At 41.6% G+C, this 26,018-nt stretch overlaps 1 protein-coding gene across 4 annotated transcripts in view; it reads right to left on the minus strand.

Moving 5' to 3' along the window:
- Positions 1-26,018, minus strand: part of ICA1 (islet cell autoantigen 1) — a 163,888-nt gene that overhangs the window by 25,565 nt on the left and 112,305 nt on the right. For 2 of the 4 annotated variants that reach the window (XM_068973418.1, XM_068973417.1), the window contains exons 7-12: positions 24,387-24,512; positions 23,149-23,247; positions 8,481-8,578; positions 6,171-6,223; positions 3,428-3,490; positions 3,285-3,317 (exon numbers count right to left, since the gene is read on the minus strand). In XM_068973418.1, the coding sequence (XP_068829519.1) occupies positions 3,285-3,317; positions 3,428-3,490; positions 6,171-6,223; positions 8,481-8,578; positions 23,149-23,247; positions 24,387-24,512 (472 nt within the window). The remainder of the gene's footprint in view (positions 1-3,284; positions 3,318-3,427; positions 3,491-6,170; positions 6,224-8,480; positions 8,579-23,148; positions 23,248-24,386; positions 24,513-26,018) is intronic. The other 2 variants (XM_068973420.1, XM_068973419.1) reach the window with 2 other exon arrangements.

The following is a 26,018-nucleotide window of genomic DNA, read 5'->3' on the forward strand; positions in this document are numbered from 1 at the left end:
AAGAACCACAGCTTTGACTAATGGACCTTTGTCGGCAAATTGTTATCTCTGCTTTTTAACATGCTGTCTAGGTTTCTCATAGCTTTTCTTTCAAGGAGCAAGCATCTTCTAATTTCATTATCTATTTAGTAGGAGAAACACATTTCACTATGACACTGAGTCAGAGTGATTTTCTGAGCCATGGTTCCTGGAGAATTGTGTCCTTGCTGTTGTCAGAAGCGGTCTGCTCTCTGACAACATTGCACCAGGACTGACTTGTTGAACAGAATCACCACTGAGAGTGAATGGGCCCCCCACGCAGCAGGGTGCTAGAGCGTACAGCCCCACCGCCAGTCCTATAAAGTCAGCCTTCCCTGGATTAAGCGCTTTTTAACTCTCGATTGTTTAGTGTCTTACATACTACAACCAGCATTTTAAATCAGGATTTGGTCCTTTTGGCAGTTTTCCGAAGGGCACATATTTGGAAGTCAACTAAGTAAGAGCATTCTCTTCTTTCATCACCTCAAGTTCTTTGTACACTGAGGGAATATTTTTATACTTGCGGCTGTGTTAATTTTTAAGCTGATGCTACCCCAGGGGCTGCAGATGTAGAAGAAGCAGATAGAGGGAAAGAATGGCTCGTGACTCAAGGAGGGCGAAAGGAGAAATTATGTCAAACTGTATTTAACCAAGAAAATTTGTAAATACATTTTTCTGCCTGAGAATGAGTACACAGTTTGAGGAAGAGCACGTTCATCTCTTTTTATCTTCAGAATTAAATTGAGTGCTCAAAAAAAAAAAAAAAGCCTATGAGCTGGAATTTGACGAAACAAAGATGTACCTATAAACCAGTGAGGTATGGAAGTTGTTTTAAATAAGGAGAAAGATGGCAATCTTATTCTAATGAGTCTTGGCCCATGGGATGGAAGAAGCTCATGACTGTATCTTGGGAAGGAGCATTTCTGACTAAATTCTGAGAAGAAATGCATGGCTACTGGGTTAGCCATGTACTACTATGACCAAGTTAAAAAAAAAAAAATCAAAATCCAAAAGCAAGAATTTTTTTTGGTAAGAAGTGGGGAAACATGAGACTGTGGGCTCAAATGTGCTTGTGTTTGTGGAAAGAAACATTGGAGGGATGCAAGAGGGGAGGGAGTGTTGGAACAGATAGGAGGGTGGGCAGCAGTTATGTCGCTGAGAGGTTTGTTTTTTTCCTGTATACATTTTTATTATGGTTTTGTTTTTTGCACTAATATGAACACACCACCTACTCAAAAATTATGCTTATTAAAATAATGAAATTAAGAAGGAGATAATAAAAACAAAGGACAAGCTATATAAAAAAGACATTGGGAATAAGAGAAATCATATTCCTATCAAAATAAGTTGAAGCTTATATATGAATAATTCGTTAACTGTTAAGACTTGCTAAAACTAGGTAGTAGGTACCTATTATTGTTACATTATTATCTTTATCTCAGTTTGTAAGACTGAACTATTTCCTCCTCCAAAAATTAATTTGTTTGAAAACACTTTTTATTTCATCAAAATTCTATCCTTAAGCCAAGGGAGAAATGATTTTATGAAAACATAGGCCATATAATGGCAATCTGCATTATTACTTGCTTTTTTACTTTCATAATCTTATGTGATTTCAGCATTCACAAGTAAGTAGACATTCTGATAAAATACACATGGACCTTCATGAAATATTGCATGGTGGAGGGAAAAATTAATAAGGAAAGCAGGTTTCTGCCCTGAAGTTTATATTCCTTAGCCCTGGAACCTTTTTTTTTTTAAGCCCTGGAAACTTAATGCTAGAGTTGTGTTGCCTTTCCAATTTTGAAAAAAAAAAACTTTAACCAATGTCCTCTGTTTCCCAGACTCTCTCCTCTCACACTCTGGGAACTAAATCCAAATCAAGCAAAGATCGGGGAGAGAAAATCCTCGGCCCTAGGTAACTGGGGCTAACAGGATATCTTGGCCCACTTCTAGTCCTGAAAGAAACCTGTGAGTCCAGGGCAGACTGTACGCCAACCACCTGGGGCAAGAGATACTCTAGAATTTGGATGACAATCTCAGGGATATTTTGGACCCATGGTAAATCACTAGGAGGAGTCTCTTGGTAGGATGAAAAGCAAATGTTATGAGCAAGCTGAAAACACTCAATTTCTTGGGATCACTTAAAACTAGGCATGTCTCATCCAGACCCACAGTTCTGGAATCTCCTGTGAGGGGCTACTCAGTAAATGACTTTTAGGTCTGGTGAACTGGGATGTAGGACCTAGCCAGCAAACTTCCCTTTGCATTAAACTAAGGTTCAGTGAAGATAAGCACTGTGCGTCAGCTTGGCAATATTTCTTTTTATTTTTTTCATAATTAGATTTTTTTCTTTTCGAAAATTACATAAACTCATAATTTATAATCTATTTATTTATTTGTTTATTTTTGGCCATGCCATGTGCTGCATGTGGGGTCTTAGTTTCCAACCAGGGATTGAACCCATGCCCCCTACAGCGGAGGCTCAGAGTCTTAACCACTGACTGTCGGGAAGTCCCAGCAGGGCAACATTTCTAGCCCTACATCTCAACTGCTTACCATTTAGACAGTGTCCCTGTGTCAGAGATCATGAAAGACCCTTTGCATACTTGATCTTCGAACCTGAGAGTAACCCAGCAAGACTGTTGCTACTGGTTCCAGTTTACAAACGAGAATAACTGAGGCTAAAAGAGTTTAAGGATGAAGCAAGTTACTTAAGGCCATAGAGATTATTTATAAGAGAACCACATTCAAAAGTCACGTCTGTCTGATTCTGAAAGCCATGTTTTTTCTACTCCTGCATACAACCTCTGACATAGCACCTTTTAGCTTTACTGGTTTGAGCATTGTAATGACGACAGATCTGCACGTAGTCTTTGTGCATGAGGATATTTAAAGTCACTTGGGCTTCCCTTGTGGCTCAGATGGTAAGGAATCTCCCTCCAATGCAGAAGACCTGGGTTTGACCCCTGGGTTGGGAAGATCCCTTGGAGAAGGGAATGGCAACCCACTCCAGTATTCTTGCCTGGAGAATCCCATGGACAGAGGAGCCTGGCAGGCTACTCTTCATGGGGCTGCAAGGAATTAGACACAACTGAGCAACTTTAACTTTACTTCACTTCATAAAGACAAATGGCAGTTACCTAAAAACAATTGCTTGGGAATGCAAAGCTATTCAAAAGATAAAAATTGCATTTGCCTGCATGTAAACACAGTATTTATAATATTAAAAAAATTGTAACCCCAAAGAAATGCATAAATCTTACCACCTTCCTCGGGTTTCATGTCTAAAAGTTCATCTACAGGTTCATTAGAGGAGAAGAAAGAAAAGAAAATTATGTCAGTTTCATTTTGTAAGGAGTTTGAGTCAAATTACTAAAATTGAGTTGTTTTCCTTAATCTGGATTACCTGAGCATGCATTATGTGTAGAGCTTTTGTCTAAGGCAGATAAAACACTTTTTCTATCTTCGGCTGTAAATAAAACACATGCATTTGGTTATCACCACTTCAGAAAGGTGTGCGAGCTCATATACTAATGTGAAGCACAAGCTTCAGGAACAAATGTATCTGAAAACTCCCTCAGGCAGAAGCAGGGGTCCTCAGCTGACATTTTACTCAAGCAACTGGCTCTCAATGAACGCTGAGTTAACTGCCCTGAATCCTTGCTTTGTTTGGTAGAAAAACTATATGCCACTGATCTAACAATTCTCCTTCCAGGGACACATGTGTGACTTAAGTACCCAACAACCAATTGCTGGGGCTAATGAACCTCAGTCACATGGGCCTGGCTAAAATAAAAGGGCAGATTACTGGGTGAAAGGAGCCAACCTGTAAAGCTACACAGCAAGATTCCAACTATATGACATTCTGGGAAAAGCAAGACAATGGCAACAGTGAAAAGATCAGGGGTTGCTACAGTTTGGGGGAGGGGAAGACGAATAGGTGAAGTCACAGGGGATTTTGGGGACAGTGAAACCGCTCTGTATGATACTGTAACGATGGATATGTGCCATTATACACTTGTGAACACCTACATGTACAACATCTAATGTAAACTATGGAATCTGAGTAATAATGATATGTCAATGTTGGTTCACTGATTATTTACCCTGGTGGGGGATGTTACTAATGGAGGTGTCTATACATGCGTGGGGGCAAGGAACACGTAGGAACTCCTTTTGCCTTCTGCCCAATAAAGTGTGTGTGTGTGTACACAACAGTACAGCCTTCAAACTTGGTTTGCTCATATGTACATTAGACTTTCTACAAGTCCCAGGATAAAAGACAGATGGCAGTTCTTTATAATGGATTCCATTCTATTTATCTATGAAACAGGGTGATCAACAGGTACAATCTCAAAATATTATGCAACTACCACAGGCAAGTGAACACACTGCACAAAGAGAAAACTTCATCCCCCTGTGTTGTCGCATGTTGTATAAACGCCTTGAATACAAACATAATAAACTGGAGTTTACATGCTTCCACAAAACTAAAATTTTCCTGTTCAACTACTTAAGGTTCCCACAGGTTTCAGGCTATGGGCCTTGCATGATCCTGAGGTTGGTGGGTGTGGATCAATACTGTTCAGAGAACTCTTACATGGCTAGCCTGCCTCTTTGCCTTCTTCTACCACTTCCTCCCTCCCTCCCTCATGCTTTAGGAGCTTGTTTCTCTGACCTTCTTCTGGTTCTCCCTGGCTCACAGTCTTCACTCAGGCTGTTTCTTTTGCTTTGATAGGTCTTGCAATAGCCTTGACTGAGATAATTGCCCGACACCCTCAAACAGGTGAGCATTCCCAATCACAAATACCTGTAAACAGCCCTTGTAGCTCTCACCCAAGTTGGAGTTACCCAGTAACTTGTTTAATAGTTTGCCCCATGTTGGAAGGATCTACCACTGAACACCCAGAGCCCTGTGCTGTGCCTGCCCCAGATAAACATGTGCTGAGCAAATGAACAAAGATGTGCATAAGGGAAGGCAAACAAGTATGAAAGGATGACAGGAAGTCAAGCTGTGGAGGCAGAAAGGTGACAGTTTGTTTTTCCTGTTCAAAGACAGATGGAGGAAAAGCAAACGAAGCAGTCACATGGGAGAAGGAGAAGAATAAAGCAGGTGACGGGGTTGGAAAAGAAGCAAGAAAGATGGAAGGAAGACAAAGCCTGGGGAAAAAGATGGAAGGGAAGGGGGATTCCGGGGTGTACTCTGCCTCTCCGGTCTCCAGGAGACGACGGAGCAGAGCGGAGGCGGGTGTGTCCTGGGAGGGCCAGGCTGAACAGGCGCTTGAGGTCATTTCAGATCTCTTCACATTATATAAAACTGGTCCCTTCATCTCCAAGGATTCGAGTCCCAGTGAAAGACTCAGCTTTCCATCCCATGAGTTCCATCACACTCAACCCGACCCTGTGCTCCTTATGAGAGAACTGCCGCTGGAAGAGGGGGCTGTAACGGCAGGAGGCGGGGATTGCTGACCAGCCCTGCCCAGCACAGTGTCTGGGTCACAAGCGCTGTGATCCCTCAGGATCAGAGGAGGGTCAGTATGCCCCAGGCATCTGGTGTCACTCAGTGAGGAGGAGCCTGGTGCGCTACAGTCCAGGGGATCACAAAGAGCTGGACAGGACTGAGTGACTAACACTTTGCTTTTACACTTCACTAGTACAGAGCAGGCCCAGGAAATACCTGGAAGAGCAGAGTCCGAGCCCTCCCATCGGATTCCCAGCAAGGACCAGCACCCACCCCATGACACAGCGGAAATCACACCCCCCCAATGTCATTATGTGATCTCATTGCAACCATCCCCCCCCAAACGTCAGTTACAGCTCGTAATGGTAACACAGCAATGTTATCACCTATTGTAAAGCAAACAGCTCTCTGTCGAGTCTCAATTGTGATGTACCCTCAACAGGCTGCTGCTGAAATGACTAATGATGGCTGTTTTTTTGTTCAAAATACACAGCCTCTCTCCATAATACTATGGGGTCAACAGCACTGATATTTTAACTTTAAACTCTTAAGAAGCAAAGTAAATACATAATTTTTTTCAGTTGGAGATAAAAAGGTCTAGAAGGAGTTTGACAGAAAAGAAAATGAGTTGGCTATCGTGCAGTAGTATTTCAGAAGTAATTCTGAAAAAAAAAAAATCGAAACTTACTCTTAAAACTAGAGGATTCCTTGTGCTGGTTTTCATCCTCTAGTGAAATTAACCTTAAAATTAAAAAACAAAGTTTAGTAATATTGTTCTGAAAATGTCATACTTATGACAGAGTCAGATTTTCTGTACAATATCTATTATTGTACTTACACACACACAAAATATGAACACATAGCCATTTACATGCTGTACATTTTTGGAAGAAGAAATAAATTTGCTGACTTTCTCCTGTCCCTGTACCAAAGGTGGTTAGTAGTATCTTAACATCTGGATTTGGTTTCATGCTAAGGCACATATTCCGTAAACATCTAAGTGGGTACTTAGGTACCTAACAAAGTTAGGTACTTACTATCATTTTTAAAAACACAGTTAAAAAACTGATGGACAAGTGAGTGTTTATTCTGATTCTGTAGTTACAAAAGAGGACACCTCAGGAGTTCAGCTAAATTACTGTACATAAGGCTAACAGCAGGATCACTCTCAAATTCACAAGACTGTTGCCTACTGAACTCTCACTATTCATGGGTAGGATCACAGCAGAGACACTTCACTGTCCTGAGATCCAGTCGGTGCCTCTGAACCTCCCTCCTAGCACAGTGGTTCACTTTACCTACCATTTCTGAACAAAATTCTTATGAAATTTTCAATGCCATTAAAAATAGTTACTGGGTTATACTTCTTGAGCTTTAAAGAGGAAGTACTAAAATAATGCAGAAATATGAAATTAATTAAAACTAATCCACACCATCTTGGGTGGTTCTTCCTCTCTGAGTAGAAGTTAATGCTTTATTTTGATTGCAGTAACACAAGGTGAAAAGAAGGCACCAGGACTCACTCCAGGCCCCGCCCCTTACTATCCAGGGGCTGTGGGCAGACCTTTAACCTCTCTGAGCCTTGCTTCCATCATTAACACAACAGGGAAAAGCCTACCTTGATCACACAGAGGGGCATCATGAGAATGAGCTGAGATGACATGAAGAAAACACCCGGCATTGTGTTTAGTACACAGTAGGTGTCCACTAAATGGCAGTTAGATTACCACTGTGTGTTAGTCACTCAGTCCTGTCAGATTCTTTGTGCCCCATGGCCCATAGCCTGTCAGGCTCCTTTGTTCGTAGAATTTCCCAGGTAAGAATACTGGAGTGGACTGCTATTCCTTTCTCCAAGGAATCTTCCCGACCCAGGAATCAAACCCAGGTCTCCTGAATGGCAGACAGATTCTTCACCATCTGAGCCACCAGGGAAGGCCAGATTACCATTACTACTGGTAATAGGCTAAACTGCTTCCACCTAAAAGAGTCAACTGTACTAGATTCAGACCACATTCTATAGTTGTTCCTACGACAAAAAATTGCCCTCGTTTTGCAAAACACACATTTTCTCGTATTTGCTTTAAAATTATAGAGGGCCACTATGGGCAGCAAATATTTCTGCTGGACAAAAAAGATCTATCTGAACTTATTTTGAAACCCAGTAGAAATGCAAGCCTGTTTTACTACAAGACTGGCATCTAAACTTTCTTGTGTGAACAAGGAAGAGTGAATGGAGGTCAGGTGAACTACTTTGCCTTCCTAGGTCAGCTGTGACATCTCACGGACTGTGACATCTTACCAGAAAAAGCATAGGTTCACACTGAAACCTCCTCCTTGCTGTATGAGGTTAGGAATTATGCACCATGTATGTGGAAAAGTTCATCTTTCAAAGTATTTAAAATGACTGGAGGCGCCTTCTCTATAAAGAGGCAAGAAATCAAGATGGAGAGTCACTTCCTACCCTCAAAGCTGCTCTCTGCTTCACAGAAGAGAAAACGGAAGGTCTGCATGTAGAAAACAAAACGTCAAAACCCGACACTTGTGTAGGAGAACCCCAGAGGGCTATACGTGTTGTGAAGCAAGTTCATGGGTTATTTCCTTCTGTGAGTGAGAAGCCGGGGATTTCCCATCTAGGACAGGCCCTCAAAACTGATGGTGACGAGAGGAACAGATAGAGTCCAGGCACCCCAGATAATGCGAGCCTGGGGCTCAGGCCAGGAGCCCTGGGCACTCCTGCCTCTTTGGCCCTAGTCAACTCCTCTCAAGCCGCCCTTCCTGAAGACCCCAGGCATGGGTCTCTTATCAGGACAGGCGGGTCCCTGCCTAGAGGCATATGTGTGGGGAGGAGTCTGGCCTCTGTTTTAGTACATCTACTCTGAGAACTGAGGAAAGAAAGCCATCACCCTGTGCCAGAGACCCCAGCAGACTCGGCCAGGGAGGGAGGCGAGCCCTCAGCTGTGGGAAGGAAGGTCTGCCAAGGGAAGGAGGCATTACTTACTGACTCGGCTCTTCCGCCACGGCCTCTGCACTTTCCTGCTGGGCGATCCTCTTCTTTTCTTCTTTCTCCACCAGTTTCCTCATAGGGTCTTGTAAGCTCTTGATTGAGATAATGGGAAAGAAAACAAAAGCAAAAGAAACATCAGTTAAAAACACAACTGCCACTGGACCCAGTCATCAAACCTTGAATGAGACGTTTAGGGAGGTAAGCTTGAACCAATGAAGTCAATAGGAATGAAATCTTATGTCCTTGGACTCATCCAAGAAATATGAGCTTGTAAAGGAGAGTTGTTTTGTCACTAGGTTTATGTTTTCCCTTTTGTGATAAGTTATTCAAAAGAAAGCCTGTTGGCAATTGCTAACTTTATTTTCCATCTTTAACATGCAGCTAAGATAAACACTCTGTTCTGTCTGCAGCCCACACACTGACAGAACAGAAGTTTGCTCTCCCTCAAAGATGAGACAATTTTATTTTTAATTCTGTTTGCTATTTTGCAATCTAAAACAGCTTATTTAAAAAAAAAGAGCAAACAAACTCCCCCCCCCACTTTTTTTTTTAAACTCAAAATAGTGGTTTAACATATTCTGACAAATTAACTCCCACGAGTGGACAGAGAAGCTGCATCTAAATCTTCATAGATTAAGAACAGGTGAGAGTCTTGTTTTGGCAAATAATTTCTTTGAGTGACTGTTCTTAAAGTTTATTAAATATTTAAGGAAAAGTTTTGTTTTTGTTTTTGTTTTTTTAAAAACCAAGTGCCTAGGAACTGTACACCAGTGACAATGCCTGAAAAAGCAAAACATTCCTGTTAACAATTGAATAGTGAGTTACACAGAAGATCTCTATTTCTGGCCCTAATTATAATTTAAACACAAAGGAAGTATTTCAAGATACTTATCCTGCTTCTATTCTTATAACTACTAAAATCCAAGTCCTCATCCTTTGGGTCTTCACCTCTCTGTTCCTGTCTCCTTTGTTCTCATTCTTCACTTTTCTAGCATGACACACACACAGAGGAGGCAATTACTTCTCATTTACCAATGGATGACCAGAGGGCTGGGTGAAGATGGTTTGAAGGCTGAGTCTCAGCAGAGCAGAGCTGGGGTTGATTTTGGAGTCTGCTATGGCTTCCTGGTGGGTCAGATGGCAGGAGACCCAGGTTTGATCCCTGGGTCTGGAAGATCCCCTGGAGAGGAAGTGGCAACCCCCTCCAGTATTCTTGCCTGGAGAATCCCATGGAAAAGAAACCCGGTGGGCTACGTCCATGGGGTTGCAAAGAGTCAGACACGACTGAGCGACTAACACTTTCAGTTTTCGTGGACATCAGATGGATGCTGGTGTCACCTCTCCTGCCAGAATAATTTTCCTATAATGCCCAGGTCATCATGTTACTCTTTTCCTCACAAACCCATAGTACTTTCTTATTTCTTTCCATTTCTAAACTTTCGTGAGCAAGTTTTAAGATCTTCTAAAATGTGTTCCTGTCCTACTCTTCCAAATGCCTTCCCACCAACCGCAAGAGACTTTCCATTCAATTAGGCTTCTCTCCTCCTGGTCTCCTGTGTGCAAGTTGCTCTCTTCCTATCATTGCTCATTCTGCTGCTTTAACCTCAAAGGCTCTTGATTTTTGTTGTTGTTGTTTAGTTGCTAACAACAAAGAGTTGTGTACGACTCTTTGCGACCCCATGGACTGGGGCTGGCCAAGCTCCCCTATCCATGAGATTCTCCAGGCAAGAATATTGGAGTGGGTTGCCACTCCCTTCACCAGGGGATCTTCCAGACCCAGGGATTGAACTGCATTAGCGGTGGATTCTTTACTGCTGAGCCACCAGGGAAGTCTAAAAAACTCTCTTTGCCTAACTGTTTATACTCGAAGTCCTATCGGTTTTTGCAAAGCCCAGACCAGTTACTACCGTTTTCCATAAATCCTCATTCACTGAGCATGCCAAATTCAAGAAAGTCAGCCCATCTCCAAACTGTAGATACATACAGTGTTATTAATATTTTATTATACACATTCTATATTAGGATTTGTTTCTTAAAAATATTTTTTAAATTAGAAAAATGACAAAACCACATGTAGAATGTTTGGAAAGTGAAAAAAGGAAAAATTATTCATAATTTCATTTGCCTAAAATTATGAGTTATTATTTTCATATATTTCCTTTCTGATTATTTTCATACTCATCTACTTACATAATTGGAATCCTTGTTTGTATAGTAGATATTTTTATTTTGTATAGTAGATATTTTGTAGAGCAGAGATGTCCTCTTAACCAATTTATGTAGACATTTCATGTTCAAAACAATTACAGTGCAGGATGTAAGAAAGATTTTATATCTTAAACACTAATACTGAATTAAAAATATAAATGTGCATTCATTGTCAATAATCTAGATTCTCTTTAATCTATGTCCCCTGGTTGGGGTTCTGAAGCATTTTCTTGCATAAACTACAACCAAAAAGCCCTGCCATCATTTTTAATGATTCCCTGTTCCTGGACATTTAGATTAGTACACTCAGTTAGCAGTGTTTAAGCACATACCAAGGAACAGGGACTATTTTGGGTGCTGGGGATCCATGGCGCACACGACAGACAAAATTATCAGCTCAAGTGGTGAGTCCAGGCAGAGAACTGAAATAGGGGGCTAGAAATTGACTGATCATAGTCTGTACTTCCCTTTCACTTTTCACTTTCATGTACTGGAGAAGGAAATGGCAAGCCACTCCAGTGTTCTTGCCTGGAGAATCCTAGGGACGGTGGAGCCTGGTGCGCTGCCGTCTATGGGGTCGCACAGAGTCGGACACGACTGAAGCGACTTAGCAGCAGCAGCAGTCTGCATGAATGTCCTCTTTTAGAAGTGATATTTCAACTAAGAGCTAAATGGTGTAAAGGAGGCAGCTACAGGCAGCTCAGGAAGACCACGGGGCCCATGTGCAGAGGCCAAGAGGTAGAAACAGCTTGGCTTGTTTGGGCTATAGTGTAGGGGGCAACAGGAAGAGTCTCAAGAGACCTGGATAAAGAGGCCAGCAGGGGTCACACAGGGAGCTGTTCCTTTACTCACATTCCTCACTCCTTAACATTCTCCCCCTGTTAGTTTCCTCACGCTCATTTGCTTTTTCCATCTCTCCACTGCACGACAACTAAATGGAATCCACGATCCTGGCCTGGAGGGGGAAATGCTGTGAAGGGCAGCATTGGGACAAATGAGGCAACTGGAATATGGGCTGCACTCTGGGTGTTCTCTCTTTCTGTCTCTCTCTCTATCCACACACACAGACACACCCATAAACGTCTGCTAAAAGCTGGGCACACAAGTGTAAGTGTATCTTAGAAATGTGCACCCACAAGGAGGAGTTCAACAGATGTCAAGGACTTACTCTTTTCAATTGAGCTGCCAATCATGGCATTGTATTCCTACACACCACACACACACACACACACACACACACACACACACACACACACTGCTTCCAGCAGTTTTGTTCTCTAAAGAGTGGTCCAACCCTGGTCAAAGTGAAGCCAGGAGAATTTCCAGCCAGTGCTCCGATGGCTACATGTCTCGCTTTTAGGTTCTGGGACACTGGCTCAGGCCTGCCGGTTGGCCCTGGTTATCTCCTCCCTGCGTTTCCTTTGTATCCAGCAGCTCTGGTGGGGCCAGGGCGGCCCTCTCAGCCGCCGTGTCTAGCTGCCACAGAGCTTGCCTAAGCCCCTGAGATGCCCTTGACAGCTCCACGGTTATCATCCTTTCTGTCTCTAGGCTGACCTCCCCTCAGAACCACACTCCAGCAGCTCTCAGACAATCCCTTTGTAATGTAAACCACTTATTCCTTCTTTTCAACCCCTGCCCCTGTTGGGCCATTAGCAGGGACTCAATTGTTGGCTCCCTGTCCCCACAATCACAGTTAAGTCACTATTTTTCTTCACCCACAGAAAGGCCGCGGTTCCAATTGCTGCTTTAATTTATTATTAATAATTCCTGTGACAATCACGCCTTTCTTCCTACTATTACCATTGTCCTTAAAACAATTTGGTTGTTGTCACTCAAGAGACGTACTGTGTATGCACTTGTTGGTTGATAAATTAATGTACATAAGGTTAAGCTGCAAAAATTAGAGCTCTTTAGATAGGACATTCTAAGGCTCAGGAGAATAATATGAAAAGGTTTGTAAAATCATAAGCAAAATGAATACTGAGCACATGGGCTTGTTCATTAAATATCAGAATTTTGAACTAAGGGGACTCATGTGTATGTATCTCTATATAATTCATGCACAACAATTCACTCATTTAAAGTGTACAATTCAACGGTTTTCAGTGTAGTCCCAGTTGTGCCATTATTACCACCATCAATTTTAGAACATTTTTCAGAAGGCATCTCTTGTATTAAGAAAGAGACTTAGACCAGACTAAGCTATAGGTTCCTCTACAGAGCAATGGAAAAAACCACACACTACCACATATGGAACTTGTTTCTTACAAAAGATGGCACACATTGAAGATATAAAGAGGCTGGGAGGAACTCTGAAACATTGCGGAGGACAAATCATGCCTGCCCTCCTCTCTCAAAATTAGTTCCTGGGTGTGACCGTCCGATTCAGGATACGCTACACAGTGAATCACGACTCTTTCCCAGGTTTGATGACAAAGGCCCAACTGGGGGCAGGGGGTTGGAGGTGAATTCTTCAGATTATTTTCAAGTCCATAACTCAGCTGAAAACACTTAACCCTGCAGCATCCTTAGAAGTCAGAGGTGACAGCATCTTCTGTGTAACACGAACATCTGCTCAGGCAAAAGGAATCTCAGAGGCCTGGCTGACTATACTGACCAGGCAGACATCAGATGGAAGTAGTTTGAATCACTGATGCATGCCATCTTCCCATCCATATCCAGAAATAACATGTCAAAGCATTCTGTTTCTAAACCCCAAACCTTCTAGGACTTTCATTAAAATTGCTTGTGAAAATCACTGTGCATTAGAATTGATACAGCCTCGTGTAAGACAGAAAGGTTCTCTGTGAAGAAGGGAATGTCCTAGACCAAATAATCTTTCTCTCTTAGGGTTGCACTGACATGCTAACAGTTTCCATCGATGCCTAAATGGTTTCAGGAAGCACACACACAACATGTAAGATCAGCATGACAGAGGAAACGCACAGACCGAGCTTGCAAAAGTGTCTCAGAGAGGAAACAGCTTAATATAATAATGGGAGTTACTACTTCCTGTATTAGAAAAATAAAAGCAAGAGCAACATTCATCGAATGAAAGAAAAACTACGCAGCAAAACAAATTTCACAGGCAAACACCAGCAGCCAGCCCTCATCTAACGACCTACATGTAATGTTTGACAGGAGGGTCAAAATTAGACATTTTCTCTAATCTTTAATTATGACTTTTAATTTTCTTAGGTTACTTCTCATTAATTACATGATATGTATATAAAGGTGCCAAACAGTTGTTTATAAAAGGAAATAAAAGCGCTCAAAATAGCAAGGCATGGTGAAAAGATGCTGAACTCAGTCGGGCGTGTGTGCATTTGTGTTTGTATAATTAGTAGCATGTGAGGAATAAAAAGCAGAGGCCATGATGATGTATACAAGGCACATAATTTATAGATATTTAGCACACATGTCCTCCCCACCCATGCAGCTATAAATTTATAAAGGCACTATGCAAGAGACACAGTTAATCTAGCCTGAGAAGGTACTCTTGAATCCTACTGTAGAACAAAGGAGTTAGACAGTGAGATTAGAGAAAAATAAACACAATCTATTCTCTAAAATAAGATGGAAAATTGGTACTAAGAAGGCATCACACTGCAGTGGAAAGAGATGGGCTTTGAAAAAAGCTTCATGCTACACAATGGAAAAGGGTCTTTACATCTTGGGAGTCTCTGTTTACCCATCAGAACAAAGGAGGCAAGTTATCCATTCTTGCGACATGTGTGGGTGTGGATGTGTGCTAAGTCCTGACTCTTTGTAACCCCATGGGCTATAGCCCACCAGGCTCTTCTGTCCATGCGATTTCTCAGGCAAGAATACTAGAGTGGGTTTCCATTTCCTACTTCAGGGGATCTTCCTGACACAGAAATGGAACCTGAGTCTCCTGCATTGATTGGCAGGTAGAATCTTTACCACTAGTGCTGATTAAGTGAGATAACACTATTGCAGAGTACCAAGCTCAAAGTAAGTACTCAAAAGGTGTTTTATCAATGACTTTAAAGATCTAAAAGGGATGCAATGTCTTAAAAGCTCATTTTGTGTTCAGTTTAGTTCAGTCACTCAGTCGTGTCTGACTCTTTGTGAATCCATGGACAGCAGCATGCCAGGCTTCCCTATCCATCACCAGTTCCTAGAGCTTGCTCAAACTCCTGTCCATCGAGTCGGTGATACCATCCAACCATCTGATCCTTTGTCATCCCCTTCTGCTCCTGCCTTCAATCTTTCCCAGCACTAGGGTCTCTTCCAATGAGTCAGTTCTTCGCATCAGGTGGCCAAAGTATTGGAGTTTCAGCTTCAGCATCAGTCCTTCCAGTGAATATTCAGGATTGATTTCCTTTAGGATTGACTGGTTTGATCTCCTTGCAGTCCAAGGGACACTCAAGAGTCTTCTCCAACACCACAGTTCTAAAGCATCAATTCTTTGGCACTCAGCCTTCTTTATGGCCCTCTCACATCAATACATGACTACTGGAAAAACCACAGCTTTGACTAGATGAACCTTCATTGGCAAAGTAATGTCTCTGCTTTTTATTATGCTATCTAGGTTGGTCATAGCTTTTCTTCCAAGGAGAAGGTGTCTTTTTATTTCATGGCTGCAGTCACCATCTGCAGTGATTTTGAAGACCAAAAAAATGAACTCTGTCACTGTTTCCATTGTTTCCCCATCTATTTGCCATGAAGTGATGGGACCAGATGCCATGATTTTCGTGTTCTGAATGTTGATTTTTAAGCCAGCTTTTTCACTCTCCTCTTTCACTTTCATCAAGAGGCTCTTTACTTCCTCTTTGCTTTCTGCCGTAAGGGTGGTGTCATCTGCATATCTGAAGTTATTGATATTTCTCCCAGCAAAGTTGATTCCAGCTTGTGCTTCATCCAGCCCAGCATTTCGCATGATGCACTCTGCATATAAGTTAAATAAACAGGGTGACAATAAACAGCCCTGACATACTCCTTTCCCAATCTGGAACCAGGTAGTCGTTCCATGTCTGGTTCTAACTGTTACTTCTTGACCTGGGTCAAGCAAAGGAAAACAGATTTCTCAGGAGGCAGATAAGGTGGTCTGGTATTTCTATCTCTTGAAGAACTTTCCACAGTTTATTGAGATCCACACAGTCAAAGGCTTTGGCGTAGTCAATAAAGCAGATGTTTTCCGAACTCTCTTGCTTTTGTGATGATCCAACGGATGTTGGCAATTTGATCTCGGGTTTCTCTGCCTTTTCTAAATCCAGCTTGAACATCTGGAAGTTCTAGGTTCACGTACTGTTGAAACCTGGCTTGGAAAATTTTGATCATTACTTTGCTAGTGTGTGAGATGAGAGCAATTGTGCAGTAGTTTGAACATTCTTTGGCATTGCCTTTCTTTGGGATTGCAATGAAAACTGATCTATTCCAGTCCTGTGGCCACTGCTGAGTTTTCCAAATTTGCTGACATACTGAGTGCAGCATTTTCACAGCATCATCTTAGGATCTGAAATAGCTCAGCTGGAATTCCATCACCTCCACTAGCTTTGTTCATAGTCATGCTTCCTAAAGCCCACTTGACTTCTCATTCCAGGATGTCTGACTCTAGGTGAGTGATCACACCATCGTGGTAATCTGGGTCATTAAGATCTTTTTTGTATAGTTCTTGCCACCTTTTCTTAATATCTTCTGCTTCTGTTAGGTCAGTACTGCTTCTGCCCTTGATTGTGCCCATCTTTGCATGAAATGTTCCCTTGGTATCTCTGATTTTCTTGAAGAGATCTCTAGCCTTTCCCATTCTACTGTTTTCCTCTATTTCTTTGCACTGATCACTGAAGAAGGCTTTCTTATCTCTCCTTGCTATTCTTTGGAACTCTCCATTCAAATGGGTATACTTTTCCTTTTCTCCTTTGCCTTTTGCTTCTCTTCTCTTCTCAGCTATTTGTAAGGCCTCCTCAGACAACCATTTTTGCCTTTTTATATTTCTTTTTCTTGGGGATGGTCTCAATCCCTGCCTCCTGTACAATGTCATGAACCTCTGTCCATAGTTCTTCAGGCACTCTGTCTATCAGATCTAATCCCTTCAATCTGTGACTTCCACTGTATAATTGTAAAGGATTTGATTTAGGTCATACCTGAATGGTCTAGTGGTTTTCCATACTTTCTTCAGTTTAAATCTGAATTTGGCAATAAGAAGTTCATGATCTGAGCCACAGTCAGCTCCCAGTCTTGTTTTTGCTGACTGTATAGAGCTTCTCCATCTTTGGTTGCAAAAAATATAATCAGTCTGATTTTGGTGTTGACCATCTGGTGATGTCCATGTGTTGAGTCTCCTCTTGTGTTGTTGGAAGAGGGTGTTTGCTATGACCAGTGCGTTCTCTTGGCAAAACTCTTTTAGCCTTTGTCCTGCTTCAATCCGTACTCCATGAGTTAGGTACAGAATTCCATGTCTCACACATCTCCCAAAATGCAGATAAACACTGTCATTCTGATTTCCTGAAATGGACACAGAGGCTCAGGGGAAGTGAAATAACTTGCTTAAGGCCAGTCAACCATTCGCAAGTAGAGACAATATTTGAATCCAGGTCTTTACAATTCTACAACTAGTTAAGAAATTATATTGAATAGCCAAGCCAAGAATATTTATTGAACTCCCTTTTCATCTAAAGTGCCCATGAGATGGAGAGGACTTCATTGCAAATTCCAAAGGAAGGGCCATGGGTTCCAGGTACCCGAAGACTGACATATAAGAGATGCTTTTGTTTTCAAGTGAATACTTCAAAGCGCTATTTTTAATTGAAGGTTTAGAGCTGTACTTTTAAAATGCTATACTGTACTTTTAAACCTTTAAAATGTTTGTGTATTTATTTAGTTGTCTGCGCTGGGTCTTCATTGCTTTTCTCTAGTTGTGGCCAGTCAGGGCTACTCTCTAGTTGCGGTGTGCGGGCTGCTCACTGCAGTAGCCTCTCATGTTGCAGAGCATGGGCTCGAGGGCACATGGGCTTCAGTACTTGTGGCGAACGGGCTCAGTTGCCCCGCAGCATATGGGATCATCCCGGTTCAGAGATCGAACTTGTCTTCCCAGCACTGGAAGGCGGATTCTTTTACCACTAGACCACCAGGGAAGCCCCACAGAGGTAATTTTTAAAAGCGGCAATTCTGCTTTCTCCACCCTCCTGCCTCATGGCCAGAAGGCCACCTGGAAGAAGTACCATGTGACAGAGTGCAAGAAACATAAGCATCTCTGTTCCCAGGATCTACCACGTACTGAGCATGTGGCCTTGGGCAAATTACTAGACCTTTCTGAGCTTCAGTTTCCTCATTTGAAACATGGGAACGAGAACAAGGATGCCCACTTCCCCAAGGCTATTTTGAGGATTAACTAAAATATATGCACTTTCTATATGTCAATGCTGAACCTAACAGTATTATTCATTATGAGATCCAACCTTGGTACATTAGAGTCACACGTACCATGACAAATTCTCCTAGACACTACTGCCCTTCACCCTTAGCAGAGTGCCTGGCATAAAGTAACTATGCACACAATGATGATATTCTTTCCTTTTCCCTCAAGGAAAAGCTGGAAAATGAGAAGAGATGGGGGATGGAGAAACATCCCGCTGTTGTGAACACGGCCTGGGCTACCAGCTGCCTGGAAGAACCAATGTCAGTCACAGGATGGAAGGATGAATGGATGAGCAGCCACGCTTGGGCTTGTCCATCTCCGATTTCAGTGGGAGCTGTGGTCAGTCTCTCTGCCCCTCCTCTCCCGGTGACCCAGCTGCATCCCAATTTGCTGTCTGCAATGATCTGGTCTGGAGCAGCTTGGGGGAAAACATTATTCTGCTAAATGCTGTGTAAAATAATGACACCGAGAGAATACTTGAAAGTCTAAAAGGATATTCTGGATGCTCGCCATGAGTAATTGCCATGTTGAGGCTGGCAACTAAAATTGCATCGCAAAGATATTTACCCAATTTTCATAAAAACTATTATGGCTTTATTTTCAAAGCAAGTAACTACAGAGCCATGTGGCTTGTCAGTAAATGCTCAAGTGATTAACTGAGAAATGTGGAGGTGGGTGGAAGAAGGCTGTTAGGCATACAGATTTGAGAAAAACAAAATTTAGAAAAAGATGTTTTTTGAATTGTGAGAGCTGAAGGCATTTCAGTCTCCAGAATGATGATCCATATCATCATGCTAAGTCCTTGATCCCAGGAGAGAAAGGACGGAACACTGGCACATCTGTTTCAATGGTTATTTTTGAACATGCACAGTTAGGTTTTCAAATTCAGGTTTCCTTAAACTCTTGACACAGAACAAGGCCAGCTGCAAAGGCAAAGTGCATTTTTTAGTATTAGCCCTGTTTTGGGGGTAGGAAGTCCTCCTACCCTTCCAGGGTGCAGGCTGGCCCTGCTCTCTCCTCTCCCTGGTGGGAACGACCTGAGCCAAGACCAGGGCCTGCAGGGCAGGAGGGCTGCAGGGGTGTCTTGGGGAGTAGGAAGGGAGGAGGTTGGTTTCCCTGGGCAAGGTCTGTGAGGCCTACTATCCCACTGCTATTCACAGCCTTGCCTATGCAAAACTAATAACGCAGGGTGAAAACAGGGAGCAAGGAAGTAGCTGAGGGCTTCCCCAGTGCCTCAGTGGTAAAGACTCAGTCTGCCAATGCAGGAGAATGGGTTGGGAAGATCCTTGGGTTGGGAAGATCCCCTGGTGAAGGGCATGGCAATTTCCACTCCAGTATTCTTGTCTGGAAAATCCCATGGACAGAGGGCTACAGTCCACGGGGTCGCACAGAGTCAAACATGACTGAGTGATTAACCGACCATAACAACCCAACACAGAACGTAACTGGAGCTGGGCTACAGAACCTGACAACCACAACAGGCCCTTCTGTGCTAATACTGCCAATGGCTCTTCTCTGGACCTATTCGTGCACTCTTGCTAAGTCACTGCAGTTTGTGCGAGTCTCTGCAATGCCATGAACTGTAGCGTGCCAGGCTCCTCTGTCTGTTGGATTCTTCAGGCAAGAATCCTGGAGTGGGTTGCCATTTCCTCCTCCCAGAGATCTTCCCAACCCAGGGATGGAACTGGTGTCTCTTACGTCTCCTACATTGGCAGCTGGGTTCTTTACCGCTAGCACTACCTGGGAAGCCCCTTCTGGACCTATTAAAGAATGTCTGATAAGTACATCCCTACCATCCCCACCGCGGGCTCCCGGTGCTACCACGGAGGCTGCCACTCTCGTGAAAACTGCCACCGCCACCGCCACGCGGCCGGGCAGTGGCGGAGCTGGACCCAGGCTGTGCTCCCACACGCTTTGCTTTATCCCATTATCAGAGCCCAAGACTGTTTCCTCCCCAAAACCCTGGAATGGGGCACACCACAGGAATACACTCTGCTACTATTTCCATCCAATATAGGTCCTCAGCCCTTTCCAAATACAAATGCAGAAGGACACGCCTTCCCTTTACCCAGCATCTCCCAGGGAGCCTGTCCATGTCTCCGAAGGCCCCACTGCTTTCTCTCTGTAAAGACAACTGACTCAGTCCACGTGCCGGCATGCCAGAGAGCAGAGACAAGGCCAGGATTTTAGATTTTCCAAAGAAAAGCCACTTGACTCCTAAGGGCTTTTTTTTTTCTTTTTATGTTTTAATTTTTTTTTCTCCCTGACGCCTGTTCTGGATCTGTGGGGAGATGTGTAAGTAAGTGACATCCTGAAAGGATGAAGCAAACGTGACCACATCTGAAGGCTGGTAATTGAAGACGGGTACTGCTTTCCTACAGACAGCATTTCTTGTACTTTTTCCACCCAAAAGCTTTAAACTGTTAGTCTAAATTACTTTCTCTAAAAAAGCTTTCAAGATAGGGCTAGTCACATTCCATTCCTCTCCCCATGACTTAATAACTTTTACCATGTAAAAAATATTCCCAGGTGATTTGGAATCAGTATAAAATGAGCACATCAATGATGATTATTAATGCAAAATATGTATGTTTAGTAAATTGTAATGAACCAATAAATATTTATTGTTTGAAAATATGAGATTAGGGAATTGCTTCTTCTATTGGAAACCACTCAAAAGACAATTTCTTTCTCAACTCTCAGTTTCAGTTGTTACCATTATTAGATTAACAGGGTTTTTAAAAAATAATTTAAAATTATGAGACTAAATTTTCCATAAGGTTAAAATGCTACAAAAATTTATTTATCATAAAATTAGAATGACAAAGGAATATGTCAATAAGCATGGAATCAAGATAATCACACCAGGCCTGAGTAAAAATGTCACAGCTGTTATTCCATAAAACAGTGCCACAAAATATTTCTAAAATATCAAAATAGTCACTTGGAAAATTTTCAAGTTGTGTGAGATAGAGACTCAGTTCACTTTTATAAAGAAAATATAAATATAAAAATATTATATAAGAAAGAATTACACGTATTTTCTAGAGAAAGGCTTATAAGAAATAAAACCTGAACTCCTGGGATGTGAGTTACATCCCTGTAATTCTGCAACAGAAGACTCTTTGCTCCAAACAGCATGCACCGACTGTTTAACACATTCATTATCATCCTTCATCAAGCATAAAACTAACAGTCAGGAAATACAGCTGCAATGGCACAATTACCAACACACTCGGAATACGCCCTGCAGCAAAGAAAGCAAATGAGTTGCTTTTCATTAACAGAGCTTGGCACACCTCTCCAAAGACATTGTTTTCTTTCCAGCCAGTGTCTCAAAAGGCACTTCAGGGGCTATTTGCTTAGGTAAATCCAGGGAACAAGTAAATCATGAAAATATTTATTTAAATTTCAAAATATTCATTATCGATATACAGTGCCATTCATATGTGTGTGTATACAATATATGTAGATATATCAGTATATGTATTGAAAGATGACTTGATCAAGTCAAAATCTTTTATATAAAAGGCTTGTATTTTTAAAACATTATTAGTGCAAGAGGGTTGGTAAATCAGGTTGTAGTCTATATTTGAGTGTGATACATAGGTATTCATGGTTTTCATTCCCATAGTCTGTGGCATACAATATGATATGCAACATGCCTCCATCTAGGCAGTAATGGGCTGGGTAATAACAGGGTTCTATTATATGGGTTTGAGTCCATATAAAGAAAATAATTAGCTACTAGCTTCAGATTCTAATATAACATGTCATCATTGAAAGCTTAGATGAATAGCATTCTAAAGAGGTAATAAAAGCACACTTAATTTGGTTGACTTCTGGACACTTGACATTCTTAACATTATTATAATCTTATTACACCTTAACAGATGTATTACTCCTACTGAATTTATATCATAATTAAACTGTTACTTAAACCGCAATTTAAGGAAGGCCTGGGGGATGTAAAAGGCAATGGGTAATCATTTGCCCCAAATATTTTGAATTATATCCTAGGGCATGGCCACCAGACTCACTAAATTCTCTGCCCAGAAATCCTCTAGCATAATCAGCTCAGTCCTCTTTGCAGGAAAAATATCACAGAAAAATTTAAGGAGTCAAATTTTCCTCAACACAGGAGGCCAGGGATACACAGGGTTACTACTGTCTTAGTACTTTTGTAGATATGGTAACATTATGAACATCTCAAAATCAAAGAGGTGTTTTAAGGCAACAAATAAAAAGAAAAAAAAGTAAAAACTTCTTAATGTTTTGTTAAGCATGATGAGACCTACTTACAAACTGCCTGAAAAATTAAAAGGAAGGTATTTTCAAGATGAAGTTTAATGAGTTCTCTCCTGATCTCTTCCTTTCAAAGATATTAATCTGACCTGGCAACGAAGCACCCAGCATTCTGTCATCATTCTGAAAATTCTTCTAGAATCTAAATCACTTCCTTATCTCAATATGCATTCACCCACAGCAACCATCAGAAAGCAAAATGACTCCACCTTCAGTTGTGATGCTGAGAACCTGACATTTTGCATACATTCCTTTTGGGTTGAGAAATCACTGAGTTTAGTATTGCTGCTTCAATTAGGAAATATGACTGCAGTGTTAGGAAAAAGTTATATTCTATATGGGATGGTACTCACAGAATAAAATACTTGTTAGAAGAGAAAAAAGAAAATACCTTCCTAGGTGAATATATTTTAATGAGTAAAAGGTAACAAAGTGTACTAGGCTTGCATAATCTTTTCTTCAGCAACATCAAACAAGTATTTTAAAAGGAGCTGGGCCAATCATTAGGCTCAGGATCACCACAATTCATCTCCCAGTTATAAGTACCAAGGTTCAACCTGTGGTTTTGGATGCTTGTGGCTTTTGTTGTATTGAATACTGATGGGATAAAAAAGATTCTACTGGCGAAGGTGGGGGGGGGGAATAATTATCTCTTTGACATTAAGAGTCTGTTATAATAATGATGCTTGCTTCAATGTACACTGCTGGTGATAGAAACAAGACTTGACTTTTTATAAGATTTTCTAATGGACTTTCTAGCTTTCATACCTTTAACGTGGTAAATTCATATGGCTGATAACCCCTGAAGCTCTCATGGATGGCTGCCATAGTGTGAGAAGTTTTCTCCCAAAAATGAAGCAGAGTGGTCTGTAAAGAAAGACAGTAACGCCATTAGCATTTGAAATGCCTCAGATCTAGTCATGGGCCCTAGAAGAAGTGTGTCCATCTGTGGCTTTCAAGGTCTTCTCAAATAAGATTTTGACTCACCTCTGCAGCCTCGTCACCTATCACACCTCTACTCACACCCTGTATTTCAGCCAAACGTCACGGCTCCCTGTCCCCTTACAGCTCACGCTGCTCCACTCCTTAGGAGGCTCTCCTCTCCATTCTCTTTGTACTCATCTCATCTGATCCATCCTCCAAAACCCATCCATTCTCTTTGTACTCATCTCATCCGATCCATCCTCAAAAACCCAGGGCTGGTCATTGACAATGGACTTCTGTGATCCCTCACCTGATTCCATGTCTCCCTCTTCAAGCCTCCACTGGCTTTTTGGTGGATCTCATTTCACTTAGCACACCCTGTTCTGTCTTTGAGGCAGAGAAAATATAGTCAGATGTTACTGTCTCTGACTTCCTTTCTAAACTCCAAATTCCCTGAGGACAGGAAATCTGGTCTTCTCCATTGTAGATAACCTACAACCCCCAGAGTCTTCCTCTACAGCTGATAGATGCAAGTGCCATCCTGAGGGAACGCAGAGGCAATAAGGAGACAAAAGCAAGTTCATTAGATTATGACAGCCTAATGAGGAAGTGACTGTGGCATGAGAATTACAGGCAACAATGCTAAGAGAGTTCAGAGGAGGCGTACTGAAGGAGGTAACACATTGTTGGCACATCAACTGAGTGTAATTTGGGAAGGTACAAGTGGAGAGCGAGGGCACTCAGGCAGAAGGAACCACCTAAATAAATGCAGGCAGGTGGGGAATTACAGTGTACGCTCAGGGAACAGCTAATATTCAGTCTGATTAACTGTAGGATGAATCGCATGGATACAGAAGCCTGGCAGGCTACAGTCCATAGGGTTGCAGAGTCAGACATGACCGAAGCAACTTTGCACACAGCACAGGATGCTAAAAAGGAGAGATGCAGGAAGTAAATTATGACAAAGGCAATCAGAACTTCCTCATGCCCAAATCATACTTTGGGCTCAAGCTCCATTTTTCTGCTATCTAAAGCATGTCACATTCTTATTTCATTGCGACAAACATTTTTCACTTTGTTACCTGGTATGTTGCTAGCATATGAGACAAGAGATTGCATCTGCTCGCTCCAAGAAGATCCACTTTTTGACACACATCCATCTTCAATTTGTCAAAGCTTTTTTTGGCAAGGCGAACTTGTGTTTGCACCTATGAAAGTAGAAAGAGAATCTCTGACCCACTCAAATTCAAATTTTTAAGTGATAAAAATTTGTCCATGGAAAAAGACCAATAGTAGGATTATCTCTTTCAAATTTTCAAAACACTTTTGAAAATTCAGGCAACTGAGAAAACCCTATAATATCTACTCATTACTTCCAAAGGACCTAAATGACAGTATTGTATATCAATTTTACAGCAGACGTACTATCTTGAGAATATTTTTCTCAGTCGAATGTTAGAATTCCTCTCCTCTCAAGGCATTCACAAACTGACCATAGTGGGCAGGTCTGGAAAGTCACAGGGTGGTAAGAGGACAATTTTTTCCCCGTTATTTTCCTATGGTTCTTTGAAGCTGATGTCCCCATATACTCTTCATTACCTTCCTCTAAAATAAACATCTCACATAACATGGTACATTTGTTAAAAAATATGAAATTAACACTGATACAATCTTATTAACTTAACAACAGATGTTATTCAGATTTAACTAGCTTTTTCACTGTTTTTTTTTTTTTTTCCTGTCTCGAGATCCAATCTAGGATACCACATAGGAAATTGTGATGCAGCCCAGAAAACTATCCCCACAGATAAACTTTCAATGTTCTATTATTGTGTATGTACCCAAGTAATCTTCCATACATCCCTACGCCATGTATCAGTAGTAATTCAGGGATGGAGGCGGGGATAAGGGAGATTTCAGAAATGTCTATTCTACATGTCATTTGATAGTAAAATAGAAAGTTTTAAAAATTTATACAGTTACAGTACAAACAGTAGAGTCAAAATTTCCCCTTTCTCAAACCTGAAGCATCAACACATCCTACCTTAACAGGGAAGTTAGTCACATATTAATTTATCTCAGATAATTCATGCAGTTGTAGTGACCAGGTAGGTAACTGGGAGTTGGGAATAATGCTGACTCGTTAATGGTAGCTCTTTCATCACAGGATACCTTGGGTGGGGGGTAGGGCAGGGGAGGACCTGAAGATGATATCTGCCTTGATCACCATTATGTGATTAGCACCTAGCAACCTCACACCAAGCAGGTGTTGAACAGAAAAGCAGATATTTGGTGACTGAATGAAGCAAATTTCCAGACCATTTCAAAAGGCAAAGTGCTTGAGTACCATTTTAAAGTAGAACCTTGAGAACAGTCCTAAAAGTAAAAATTTTTATATAAAAATAAACATGAAGGTCATGGATTTAGATTATAATAACTTTTCCCGTTAATAATCTATATTTGCAGCTTTCAAAATTATAGGGCATTATATAATAATAGTAGCCACTGATACAGTAGCTATCAGTCATCATAACATAACATTGAAAACAATTTAGCAATAGATATAATTCACAATGAGTACAATGGGTACAACTGAACAATTAATACAATTTCCTCATCACATAGCAGCTTTACTCTGTTAGCCTCTGTATTGCCCGTCTGACTGCTGAGAAGAAGAGGCTTTGTCAGAAGACTTAACTGACCCACAGGGCTGG

The sequence above is a fragment of the Capricornis sumatraensis genome, chromosome 5, assembly GCF_032405125.1.
Source record: "Capricornis sumatraensis isolate serow.1 chromosome 5, serow.2, whole genome shotgun sequence".
Taxonomy (NCBI): domain Eukaryota; kingdom Metazoa; phylum Chordata; class Mammalia; order Artiodactyla; family Bovidae; genus Capricornis; species Capricornis sumatraensis.